The 13217-nt window shown below is 36.8% G+C and overlaps 1 protein-coding gene across 4 annotated transcripts in view; it reads right to left on the bottom strand.

Moving 5' to 3' along the window:
- The window catches only part of RALGPS2 (Ral GEF with PH domain and SH3 binding motif 2), a 142701-nt gene that overhangs the window by 76189 nt on the left and 53295 nt on the right, over positions 1 to 13217 (bottom strand). For all 4 annotated transcript variants that reach the window (XM_019646499.1, XM_019646494.1, XM_019646513.1 and 1 more), the window contains exons 5-6: positions 5537 to 5620; positions 2722 to 2811 (exon numbers count right to left, since the gene is read on the bottom strand). In XM_019646499.1, the coding sequence (XP_019502044.1) occupies positions 2722 to 2811; positions 5537 to 5620 (174 nt within the window). The remainder of the gene's footprint in view (positions 1 to 2721; positions 2812 to 5536; positions 5621 to 13217) is intronic.

Here is a 13217-nt window from a genome sequence, read left to right as displayed (position 1 = left end):
GCTTCCAGACAAGATAAAGAAAGCTTTAAAAAAGAAGGATTTTGGGGCTGGCTGAGTGGCTCAGTTGGTTAAGACTGTGAGCTCTGAGCAACAGGTTCGCCAGTTCGATTCCCACATGGGCCAGTGACGCTGCGCCCAAGCTGAGCTGCCAACGGGTGGCCAAATGGCTCAGCTGGGGAAAGCACGTGCTCCTAACAACAAGGTTTCTGGTTCGACTCCCGCTTGGGATGGTGGCTACGCCCACCCACAACTAAGACTGAACATGGCACCTTGAGCTGCCATGGACGGCCAGATGGTGATTGGAATTGGGAGGTGAGCTAGCTGCGCCCTCCATAACGAAGATTGAAGGACAACAGCTTGGCTGTTCCTCTTCCCCAATTCCCCAACACTGTTCCCCTCCCCCAATTCCCCAATAAAAAAATCTTTAAAAAAGAAAAAGGATTTAAAAAAAACGCTACCAGAAGAATTATTCATGGAAAATTATGAACTGGAATCCATAATCATACATGTTATATATAAAATTTATTCCAGATAGATTAAATACTCAAGTACCAAAATCAAAGCTATAAAACTTTAATAATATAAGAGAACATCTTTGATATTCTCAGAGGTTGCAGTAAGCTTCCTTACATGCGATATTCTTAAACAAGACAATAAAAATTTACTAATTAAAGATAATAGGTTTGACTACTAAGCTAGGAACATCTATATCAAAAGATAACATGAAGAGTGATGACAAGACAAGCCACAAACAGGAAAATGTATGCAAAGCATGTAACGGAGAACTAGAAACTATTTATGTTAAAAAAAACTCCTACAAAAAATCAATAAAAGATCAACAACGTAACAGAAAATTGTTCAAAGATCTTGAACAGACATTTTTGGAAAGAAAACCTAAACAGCCAAAATAGAAAAAAATTTTCATTCTATTGGTTTCATTATCATTTCTTTGAGGGTATTTTTGTCTTTTCTCTGTATATTTTTAGGACTTCAACCCTCATATGAGCACCAAGAGAGTCACACAAGAATGCTTTATAGCAGCAATGTTTATAACAGCAAAAATCTGGAAACTATTCAAGCTAGAATATAGTGAATAACTTGTGGTATATACAAACAACAGAATACAAACATTGCTGAGTTAAAAAAAAAAGTTATAAAAGTATTATGGAATAATTCAATTTAAACAAAATTCAAAAACATAAAAAAACAACATATTATTCAGGAACCTATATGTGTATATATGTAGTAAAAATATAAAAGAAAAGCAAACAAAATTTAGGGCAATGGTTCCTTTTGCAACGGGAAGTTTAAGGGATTACATATGAAGAGGCATATGGGAATTCAAAGGGGGCAGTGGATACATGCGTATCCACTTTCATTCTTTTGATACCTTAAATGTAATTTATAAATAATCTTTTGTGTCTATGTGTCTATGTGATAATTGGTTTTATGTGTCAGTTTGGCTAGGCTATACCCAGTTATTTAATCAAATAGTAATCTAAGTGTTGCTGTGAAAATATTTTGTAGATGTGGTTAACGTCTACAATCAGCTGATTTTAATTAAAATATTCTCGATAATAAAGTGGGCTGCATCTAATCAGTTGAAATGTCTTAAGGGTAAAATGTGAGGTTTCCCAGAGAAGAAATTCTGCCTCAAGACTACAGCTCAAATCCTGCCTAAGTTTGTAGGCCGTCTGCCTGCCCTACAGATTTCAGACTTCCCAGCCCTCCTCCCCATCACATGAGCCAATTCCTTAAATCAATTTATACATATATCTATCTATCTATCTATCTATCTATCTATATATATATATATATATATATTTTTTCCTGTGTCCCCAGGAAAAAACTGATAGAATCTATTAAGAGAAGAGAAAGGCATGGCAGTTTTATAACAAGCTGAACACAGAAGGCAGAGAGTCAGAATAGAAGGATTTAAGCGACAGAGATAAGACAAAGAAAAACTATGAATTTAAAGCATGGGATAAAAGCAAGCACTGTCAAAAATAACTCAAAGTCTAAAAGTCTGAACTGGAATTAAATGACTATTTGATGAGGAGGATAATGGCAGGTTTGATAGGCAAAATTTGGTGGTTTTGAGTGGCACATACAAGTATACTTAAAAAACTAACAAAAATACCAAAAAACAATAATGCAAATTCATAATCTATGGAGAAAAGTCATGAATTTCTATTAGCTAAAACCCAATATTTATTTAACATACCACAAAGAATGTTTGTAAAAATTTTATGACACTTCTGTAAAATATCAAGTTTTGAGAAAGCCAGCTCTGCCACCTAGTGCCAGAGAAGGTTAGAAGGCGCCCGAGCCACATGGTTGGCAGAGTGATCTATTTCAGAAGCAAAGAAGTGATATGTATTCTCCGACTTAATCCTGCAAGGATTTCTGAATCACCTGCAGAACAGTCCAATATTTAAATATTATATTTTATCATAATCTGATCTGTCTACTTATCCAGTCAAATAAATCATATAATTCAGCTACTCTGAGAGAGGGAGAAAAGATATAAAACAAAGGGGAGGAAGACAGAAAAATAAAGGAAAAGGCAGAGAAAACAGGCATTCAATTTAAAAAGCTGACGTCTATTAACCAACTGGCCTTATTTTCCAGCATCAATAAATAAATAAAGTATCACAAACAAATATTCACAAACATTGCTGAATAGTTGAACTCAAAAATGAGAACTCAAGTTTTTCTTACCTTAGCAGTTTTGATATAGTGGCTCAAAACTTCCGCTCTAATTTTTAATGTTTGAGCATGAAGAATCTCTCTAACAACCCAAAAGCTTACCTGCAAATAAAAGTTAAATAGAACTGAATGGCAAGGTTCTTTACTCACTAGGATCAAATTCACGACAAGAGCTACTTGAAGAACTAACTACCGACAGCTGTTTAAAAACAGTACTTGCTCTTTCCCGCGACTCACCGCCAGGACACAACCCATCTTCAAATGTTGCATACACCGCATATACACAGACCGATATAGATATGCACATATGGATGTGTGTACACACACATAAAAACATCACTACGATTTTTAGTTTTTAAAAGCTAATATAAACTCTGAAGGAAAACGGCTAAGAGAATGCAATAAAAGCAGAGTGATGCCAACATGAACACTATACACGTGTTTTTTCCTGTATTTTGAGACACTTTGGCAGAACTGGATAAGCTCTAAGATCAGACATTGTAAAATATGCTACGTATAGCATGTTTTCCATGGCTGTGTGATCTCACATTGTCATTTATTTACACTGAACAGAATCATAAGTGTGAAGAATTCCAAGTATGGTTTTCTTGGTATGAATAAAATACCATAAAAAATACATAAAAGTTGTTCTAAGATAGAGTAAGATTATATTTCTAAAAGTTGTTCTAAGATAAAGATTATATTTCTAAAATTGCTTGTCAACATGTAAGAACTGAGAAATTACTGTTTCAGTGAGCCCTTCCTGAGTAATCTACTGGAGAATGAGCTTCAGAAAATAAAAAATGACTCAAAGAACATCAACGTAAGGATGGTAGTATTAAAAATACACTTATTCATAGAACCAAGACTATATAAAAGTAAAAAGTGCATTATACAACACCTACATGCTCAGATTATAGTGCGATTATAAAAAATAGAACATCTGTAAAACATGTTATGTATTTGTTTACAGTAATGCTACTGGCACTAGGATTATTATTCAGAGACTGTTATGCAGGATAAAGCAAATGAGTGAATTATAGGATACTGAATTATTTTTGCATCTTTTCAAAGTTTAAACTGAAAGGCAGTTGATTGTCATACTGAATTAAAAAAAAGGACTCAACAATATATTGTCTACAAGAGACTCATTTTAAAAATAAAGATGCAGAGAGGCTCCTTTTTCTAAAAGGCTCTTTTCTCACTTCTTTCTAATTTGCTATTTCAGATCTCCATGACCCTTCTCGATTAAATAGAGTAATGGAGTAACTAAGTAATGGAGCTCACTATAGGATCAATTGTGGCCCAGAATAAGGATAAAAGCTTTTGGTGACATATTTGACTCTGACAACGTTTTGGCTTACTTAAGAATAACATGAGTGCTTAATCTGAAATCAAATTTGTAGGCATTGTAACATAATGTATTTGTACAACGGAGGAAAAACTTTTATTGTGATGATAAATTCTAACCGTCTCAGAAATTTTTTATTATTATTTTTTTAGCTGAGCCATCCTGCCACCTGTTGGCAGCTCAACGGCAGCTCAGCTCAGGCTGGGAATCAAACCAGCGACCCTGTTGCTCAGAGCTCACACTGTTGAGCGAGCTCTTAACCAACTGAGCCACTCGGCCGGCCCACCTCAGAAAAATTTTGACAACTGCTATATAGCTTAAATATGGAATTCAGTACAAGACATGTTTGCCCTATTCCCCTCTTTATGGTTAAATCTAATTTTTAAAAACTTTAACCCACTTCCATTTGGGGTGATATAGTGAACCAAACCACTTAGGAAATGACTTGCTGTCAAGCCTTAGAAATGCTGGGTTAAAGATAAACTGTTTATTTAAAAAATGTATAGCTAACTTGAAAGGAAAACAGGATTTCCCTACAGGCCAGAAACAAAGAAGGAAATAAAGGCAAAGTGGTTAAAAAAAAAGGGAGGATTTCCTCTCAGTGACACAGGGGCTTAGGATTTAATATTCCTTCAAAGACAGAATACAAGGCCTCATACCTCTACCTTCCCCCCTCTATTTGTATCTAAAGGATCTCCAAAGGGCTGCAATCTTGGTGAAAAGGTGGACTAAAACAATTCACCTACTGGAAGAGGGAGATAATCCAGAAGAAGGAGACAATACAAAAAAAGGAGAAAAATAAAGTCTTTCATGAGAATTTGTAACCTGCCCTTAGCTGGATTCTGAGATTAAAGTTTCTCTACAGAGAAGTAGGAATGTTCCTTAACCTCCACATAAAGAAGCCTCTCAGGAGGGATATATCCTCAATCTAGGCAGCAGCTAAATCCCGACAGATAAAGTTTAAACAGACATGTGAGCTCTGAATCCCCAATTACAAAATGCACAAGAAAACAAACCATTGTGAATAAGATCAACAGAAATAACAGAGATTCAGTCCCCCAAGGACTTTACATAATAATGCAGAAATACTGAAAATGATTTAAGAAATTTTTAAAAAATATGAAAAATATGACACTAGTGTAAAAGCACTCAGATTTGAAAGAGATATGATACTTCTGAGGAGAACCAGTGAACTAAAATATAGATTTGAGAAAATCACAGAATGAACACAAAGGGATAGACGTAAAATATGAAAGGTTAAGAGAAAAGTAGAAAAGTGCCAAATTCCAACAAAATTTCCAATAGGAATTACAGAAGGAAAAAATAGAGATCATGCAGATAGACAATATTTGAAGAAATAGTGGCTGAAAATGTCCCAGGATTGATGTAAAAAGTGAAATTATTTCCTAATGAAAAATTATATACTGAGGAACTGAATCTCAGAAATTAAATATCGAAATTTTATAAGCAACTCACATGATTAAATCTTCTTGTGAAGGCAACTGCATTTGGTGCAGAACTGTATTTTTCTTTTTTATTCCATCCACAACTTGAAAGCTCCTGGAAAATTAAGTTGAAAATTAAATATAAATTCAAGAAATAGTCCAGTTTTCTTGTTATATTAAGGGTTTCAAAACATGCTGTGTTCCTTCCTAGAATTGTCTTATTCAACAGGAACATAGCTAATATTAATAACCATTCAGTCAAATCACAAAAACAAATTTTATTAACAGAATACAAGAGGGCAAAATTACTTGTCGATGAGAACACTGATAATTAGACTGCGACTCTACAAGCGGACTGGTGGGTTCTTCTCTGAAGAGACTTGAGTCTCAAGAGGAAAGGTCCACAGATGATGAAAATGGAGCACCCACAACACAGAGTGGAGCCTACTAGTTGTCAAGCCCCACCCAGTCGCTCAGAGCTTCCAATCGGCTTTCCAGTACCTTACTCTTTGAGCTGACAGTCAAAGACCCCAGATATTTGAAGAAACCTCTTAATAAACGGATTCTTAATCTTCCACAGGGTCTGTCAATAGAATTCGAAGGGCTCAAGAAAATGGATATAAAAAAATTAAATTTAGGGCCGGCTGAGTGGCTCAGTTGGTTAAGAGCTCGCTCAAGAGTTTGAGCTCTGAGCAACAGCGGTTCGAGTCAGCCGAGCTGAGCAGCCGCTGAGCTGCCAACAGGTGGCAGGATGGCTCAGCTAAAAAAAAAAAAAACAAACTTAAATTTGTATATTACACTAACCTCTAACGGAAATGACATTCCTTTTTAATTATAAATGTAGACTATAAATTACAGAAGAGTTAGCAATACATGTAACTTTGTCACTAATAAAAACCATGTATTTTCCTATCACATTACAATTGGTAGCTATCTCAAAAATATTTACATTCATCACTATTTTAAAATTATCACCTCTAGATCTTAGTATGTTAATAAAAGCACATATACTGTTATGTAACAGTTTAAAATATTTGATAAGAGAACTTTAAAAGAATTGAATTCCTTTGATTTTAAAGTCTGCCAAAGAGGTTCAAGGTTCAAAACAAGAACCCTGCTGTAATACACCAACCACCAGAAAGAGACAGAATCTATAGGAAAACAGAAAAAGAACTCAGGAAATTGAGCTATGGCAGGGAACAAAAGAAAACAGAGAGGGCCGGCCCAGTGGCGCGATGGTTAAGAACTCGCTTGGGATGCCAGAGGGCCCCGGTTCGGATCCCACATATGAGGGCCAGTGACACCGCCCTCCACAGCTAAGATGCTGAACAACAGCTCAACCTGGAGCTGGGCTGCCATGAGTCGCCGGCGACGGCGTGGGCTGCAGTCCCTGTGGCAGTGGATTGCCATGGGCTACCGTGTGTGGCCAGCAGCCAGCGTGAGCGGCCATCCAGAAGCCGGCGACTGATCTGCCTCGCCAGAGAAGAGCGCAATGATGGTGCCAACTTGGGCCAGTGAAGCAACATCCTCCACAACTAGACTGAAGAACAAAACGACAGCAACTTGTCTGTTCCCCTTTCCCCAATTCCCCAGCACTGTTCCCATCCCCCCAATTCCCCAATAAAAAAAAAATCTTAAAAAAAAAAAAAGAAAACAGAGAAAAAAGAGAGAAAACCATATAAATTATTACCCTCAGAGAGATGAAAATAAATATTGCTCCTATTAGGCAAAAACAGGATATAAAAAAGAAATATTCAGAGAAAACTTGCCTTCTATGCACCTATTCTCAGAGCTAGTAGGATGTGTTCCATCAAAACAAACTAGCAAATTAAGAAAAAGAAAGACATGGAATCCAGGAAACCGAGGAACCAACATAAAAATAAAGTATTTGGAATTCCCAGATTAACAGTAAAGGGAGATCCTGGGACAAAGAAAGCTATGAGCAGACAGACCTTAAGAACAGTCCAGATCTTAAGTGACAAGAGGACACAGACTCTGAGAGACGTCTCTGAAAGATGAAACAGTATGTGAAGTGTTTGAACACACTGAGAAGATACATTCGCTACATTCACTTCTGGCACTAAAATTAATGGCAAGTACAGAGGCAGCTAAAGGAGGTTATCAGCTTAAGGAAAACAAAATTTAAGTCAGTCATGGCTCAGCTGTGAATAGCTGGGCCTGATTATTCTTTACAGCTGAGTCATGATTAGTTATTCATGTCAAAACTGTGACATAACTATTGGATTGTCGGAAAAGTCATGATGCATTTTTGCAACGAAAAACAGAAAAAATACGTCATGACTTTTCTGACAACCCAATGTATGGAAAAAAGAGGAGAAAGTGGATTGTGTGAATGTGAGAGAAAGAGAATATGAAAGAGTGAAATCATCTTCTATAGCAGTCAATAAATCATACCCAGAATTGAAAACTCATGAACAATAGGCATTTAGATATATTATTTGAAAAATGGATATATATTCTGTCAAAGGGGAAGAGGCTTGGATGGGTACAGAGCTCGAAAATGGAAGGTGAGGAGCAGCTGGGTTTGGGTATTGTTATATCATGTTCTCTTATGTAAATATTTGACTTCTTAAACATGATGCATACATATCTTCAATACAACTTTTAAATGAAATAGAAACTAACAAAAAGTACTGGACTGAGTCAGGGGAAGCCTGACGAAATGGTTACGATGACACTGCAATACTCTAAGAAAAAGGCAATGTTCCCTCAACTAGGGTGGTGTCAGTAGATACTGGAAAAAATGGTAGACTCAAGGTATTTTGGAAGCAGGCAGGACTTAGCAAAAAATTGGATTCACACAGTGTAAGCTAAGAATGAGGTATCCAGACGTATTAAGATTCCCAAGTTTCTGGCTTGAGCAAGTGAGATGAGGAGTGCTGAGAACGAGAAAACAATTATCACTTCAGCACAGATCAGTCAATGCTCTGAAGATATGAATTACTCACTTTCTTAAACTTTAAATTAGATTACAACTTTCAAATTCAAAATTACTAAAGAAAAAAATAAAATGACAGAAGCAACTCTACAGTAAAAAAACACACACACAACTGCCTTGTACTCAGCCTAGATATACGCTCATTTCATATTATCTCCTATATAGCCAGAAAATATTTACTGGCAGATATTATATTAGCATAAAATGACATTATATTAAAAACATCAGACTGCTAGAAAACGTTTTTATTCTTTCTAAAACTTCCATCATATTTATACAATTATATAAAGGTGCCATATTTAAAGACAAAATTCCTGGATTCAATTCTTAAATACTGAATTTGTTTTTAACCAATATAATTTCCAAATTTATATTAATGCTATGATCAAAGTGTCTTTATCAAACTGCTGTTAAACTTATCAAAACACTCAATGTAGCCATTTGACATAGAGTTCACTCAATTACAGAACTTTACACATAAGGCGGATTTCATTTCCTGTTATAAAGCTAAACTACTGTATAAATAATGAATATTCTTGCACTTTTTCTGACATTTCTGATCATTTCCTAAAAATATAGTCGTACAAGTGAAATCACTACGTCAAAGAGTATGAGCCTTTTCAAGGCTTTGACTACTTGTCAAATTGCCCTCCTGAAATATACTGAATCACCTATGCTGTCACAACACAACAGTTTCATCAAAACTGCGTATATTTAATTCCCCTTCTATACATTATTACTTTACTTTCCCCAACTATAAGAGTAATTATGTTTGTTAAATACGTTTGTGAAATGGAGAGAAAATGGGGAGAGGGATGCTGTGAATCACCTATAAACCCACCACCCAAAGAAAACCTATGTAAAACCTCTTCCGGATCTTCATGTGCCTACGGAGGCCTGGTTTTTGGGTGTATATTTAAAGTAGCCCAGACACCTGACCTTTTCTGTGTGATTTCATCTACTGATCTTTTGCTTGAAAAGTCCTTCTCATCCTGAGAGCAGATATCCTAACAGCAGCGATAAAAAATAACACTGACAGAGATCACTATGTGCCAGACACTGTTCTAAGTGATTCAGACATATCGACTCATTTGATCCTGTTTTCATCGTAGTTTATTAGGATAAATTAGGAACCCAGACAAAAGTATCGGTGAATTATGGCTTTATTTTTTTACACCAAAAAATTTTAATGCTTTTGTGACTCCTCAAATAAGAAACACTAAGAGGTTTTAAAAAATCCCTTCAATACTTGGAACATTTCAACATCATTAACTTAATGGAAAAATGCTTTGTTCCTTTAAGAAAATTCTGTTGGAAGTGGGGTGGGGGGAAATGAATGACTCAGTAGTCACATTACTTGGGAGCAAATGGATTAAAATCCCACTGGAGCCCTCCATTCAAAAGAAATTTGTAATTAGAAAACGTGAAGAAACAAGGTTTTTAAAAAAACCTCTTAAGATGATAATTTCTGCTTCAGAAAACATTTCCCCTTTGAGACAATGTTACGTCACTAGCCCGTCTAACAAACAACCAGAACTATAAAGATGGAGAACAGGCTGGCGGTTCCAGTAGTGAAGGATGGTGGGAGTGGGGGCGGAATTGGAATGGAGGGGACTGTAAAGGGGTAGGTAGCACGTGGGAGAGAGCTTCCAGGTAATGGAATAGTTCTGTATTGACTGAGGTGGTGGTTAGCCAAATCTACACATATGATAAAATGTTACGGAACTATACCGACATGTACTGTACAAATGTCCATTTCCTGGTTTTGATACTGAACTATACTTCTGTAAGATGTAACTCCAGAGAAAACTGGGTGAAGGGCAAATGGGACCTCTTTACACCATTTTTTGCAACTGCCTATGAATTATCTCAAAATAAAAAGTTAAACAACAACCAAAAGACCCGTTTATTGGATTATGAATCTGAAATTACACTGGTCTCCAGGAACTCACCCACCACTTTCTTCTTAAATCCTGACATGGTCTATGGTTAGCTGGCCTTCAAGGAATTTTGCCCCACCCCACCTGTAACTCTCAAAAGCCATTAAATCTCTGTGAGAAAAAACAAAACAAAACTGCTTTTCCTTTTGTTTCCATCTCTTTTTGTCTCAGACTCTAGGACCTAGGATCCATCAAGTGACACTAGAATACAATCTCAGAAATAAATTCTCCTACCAACGTCATCTTGTATTTGACACTTACTGGCCTGGTCAAAAGTTATTCTATACGAAAACATCTCCCATGAACACCAAAAAGTTGAAGTAAACTTAGTGACTCCAAGGATGTTTCTTTGGGTCTGATTTAAGAATAGGACTGAATGAAGTTACGTACACTACTATGTAAATAAGCCTCCATTTTAGCAAAGACTCAATGAAATATAGTGGCCTTGATGCCTCCTACAATTTGTTCAAATGGATTTAAGTGGCAGTTTTTAAATCAGGCAGTGAAAGGAAATCCTCTAATAATAACTCACACATATAAAGGCAATTTCTTAATGGGCATTAAAAGAGCATTTGAAAGAATTTTCATGGACTCATTTTGAGCCATGAAACTGTCAAGCCCAGTTTTCCACCGAGTTTATTTCAGAAGCACGTGGGAAGGTAAACACCACCACTGAGGACCACCTACCCTATGAAAGAGTCACTGAGTTTCACAGGAGCCACAGTTTCTCTTATGTCTCGTAGGTTTGTTCTGTCAAGTCAAATTCTTGATCTAACTTTCATCTTGTAGATTCCAACACTCTTAAAGGGACTGCTCTAAGGGTGATGTTGTAGGGGTACCTACAGACAGAAGAAGAGAAAAGGCCAATATAGACCAGCATGTAGACAGAGACTGAGGGAGGAAAAGAAAAAGACTGTGGGCGCTGGGGGTGGGAGTGGGCATGACTATTGCTGAGATATTCTTATAGGAGAGGATGACTACTGCTGAGATATTCTTATGCTCAAAGGCGGGAAGCTTTAAGGGACTGCAGTGTATCTTTCCACTAGCATGCAGCCTATATGGCTCTTTAGAAAGAAGTCTCAGCCACAGATGACGTCCTCACTATGATTCCTGCATTTTTAATCAACAGAATAAGCTCTGAACTATGCAATTCCAATGTAATATGTTAAATCAAAAACATCGCTTCTCTTTTATAAGGAAGTCCTTCACATTCTCTTCTCTCCTGTCCCCTCCTCCCAGTAGGTTAAAGCTGCCTCTATAGTGAGATCAGAGATACAGGCAGGAGCTATCATCTCCTACCAGGGATGCCATGATAAACCTACTCTCCTAATCCACAATTTTCCTCTTTACTTCCTCTAGCTCTGATCCAAGCCCGTCCTGACTTTGTATTGAGGAAGTTCATGGTGATGAATGAACAGGAGAAACGTGAACTGACAGAACAGCAGCATCTTGCTTCTGACAAAACGCTTTGTTCCAGCTACAAGAAAAATATTGAGTCTGCACGTCTTCTCTGCTTTCTTCACTCTGGTTTCTCACTATATTCATGGATTGTTTACATTTTAATTCTAATGCAAATGATAATTTTCATTGAACAAGACATTCCTGATGTTGGAACTTTGGATGTTACCAAGGTTACAGTCTCTCTGCATACACAAGAAAGTTTGCAGAGAGAAAGCTCTTTACACACACTGTCAGAAATATCTCAATTGTAAGTTTTTCGGAAAAGGTTTAATAAGATTCAGAATTACCTATTATGTACTTCCCCTCTTTTAACCAGCATTCTTCCTCAATCTCTAGTGTATCCCAGTTATACAGGGGTCTTTACCTTCCTTTATAGTTAATGTCTGTTTATTGATACAATCTAAATGACTTACTGTATTGACCTGCTAGAACAAACAACAAGTGTGTGGACTTTCTTCTTTGAACGTCATACGGAGGCCTTTCAGTCAGAGCCTGCCACTTTATGAGCACTGGGAACCTCACACGAGGCAAGTATTACCCAATATAATGACTACAGTATAGTCCCCGCCTTACTTAAGTCTTATGAAGGCACCACAGCATTGCGACTGGAGAGAAAGCCTGACTGCAAGCAGCTTTCTGTCATAACTCATCCTGTGTTGAATAACATAGTGCTCATTCTGAAGAGAAAACCCAATGTTGTAATGAACGTGGCCATGCTTTCAGAAGAAATATAAGCTTTAGAGAGCAAGAGAATTCATCACAGACAAAAATAACTAAAAAACCCTTTGAATGCAATAAACATTCAGAATAATTCTGAAAGATAAACCTTCAGAATACAGTCATTGCTTCCTCAACATGAAAGGACTCACACTTGAGGGAAGCTCTGAAAATGTGTAAGAGCTTTCTAAACGAAGACAAACTTTCATGATCACAAGAGAAATTATACTGGATAATCTATACCTATAAGAAGTGTGGGAAAACTGTAACAAGAGCTGAGCTTCGCCTAAACACCAGAAAATTCACACCAGAAATTAATGAATACACAGAATCCTTAAGTTAAACTTCTGCCCTTACTGAAGAATTCAAGCTAGGGAAGAAACCTCAAAATGTTCTGAACTGTGGGCAGGGGGAAAAAAAACCTATTTCCATAGGAAGAATGTTATTTTATAAAAGTCACATTCTTGGACTGAGTTACCAGATTTTTGCAGAAATGACTCTAAACATGATAAACAATGGGAGAGGATATGCCTGTAGCTATCCAGTAGAAAGCTCTGGAATGGTCACTTATCAAACTCAAATATCCAACAGCTATTACTACTCTGGCACCAGAGCTACATCAGTGAACAGAGCAG

Source organism: Hipposideros armiger, unplaced genomic scaffold (genome assembly GCF_001890085.2).
Source record: "Hipposideros armiger isolate ML-2016 unplaced genomic scaffold, ASM189008v1 scaffold_6, whole genome shotgun sequence".
Taxonomy (NCBI): Eukaryota; Metazoa; Chordata; class Mammalia; order Chiroptera; family Hipposideridae; genus Hipposideros; species Hipposideros armiger.
This window is presented reverse-complemented; position numbering and strand designations above follow the sequence as displayed.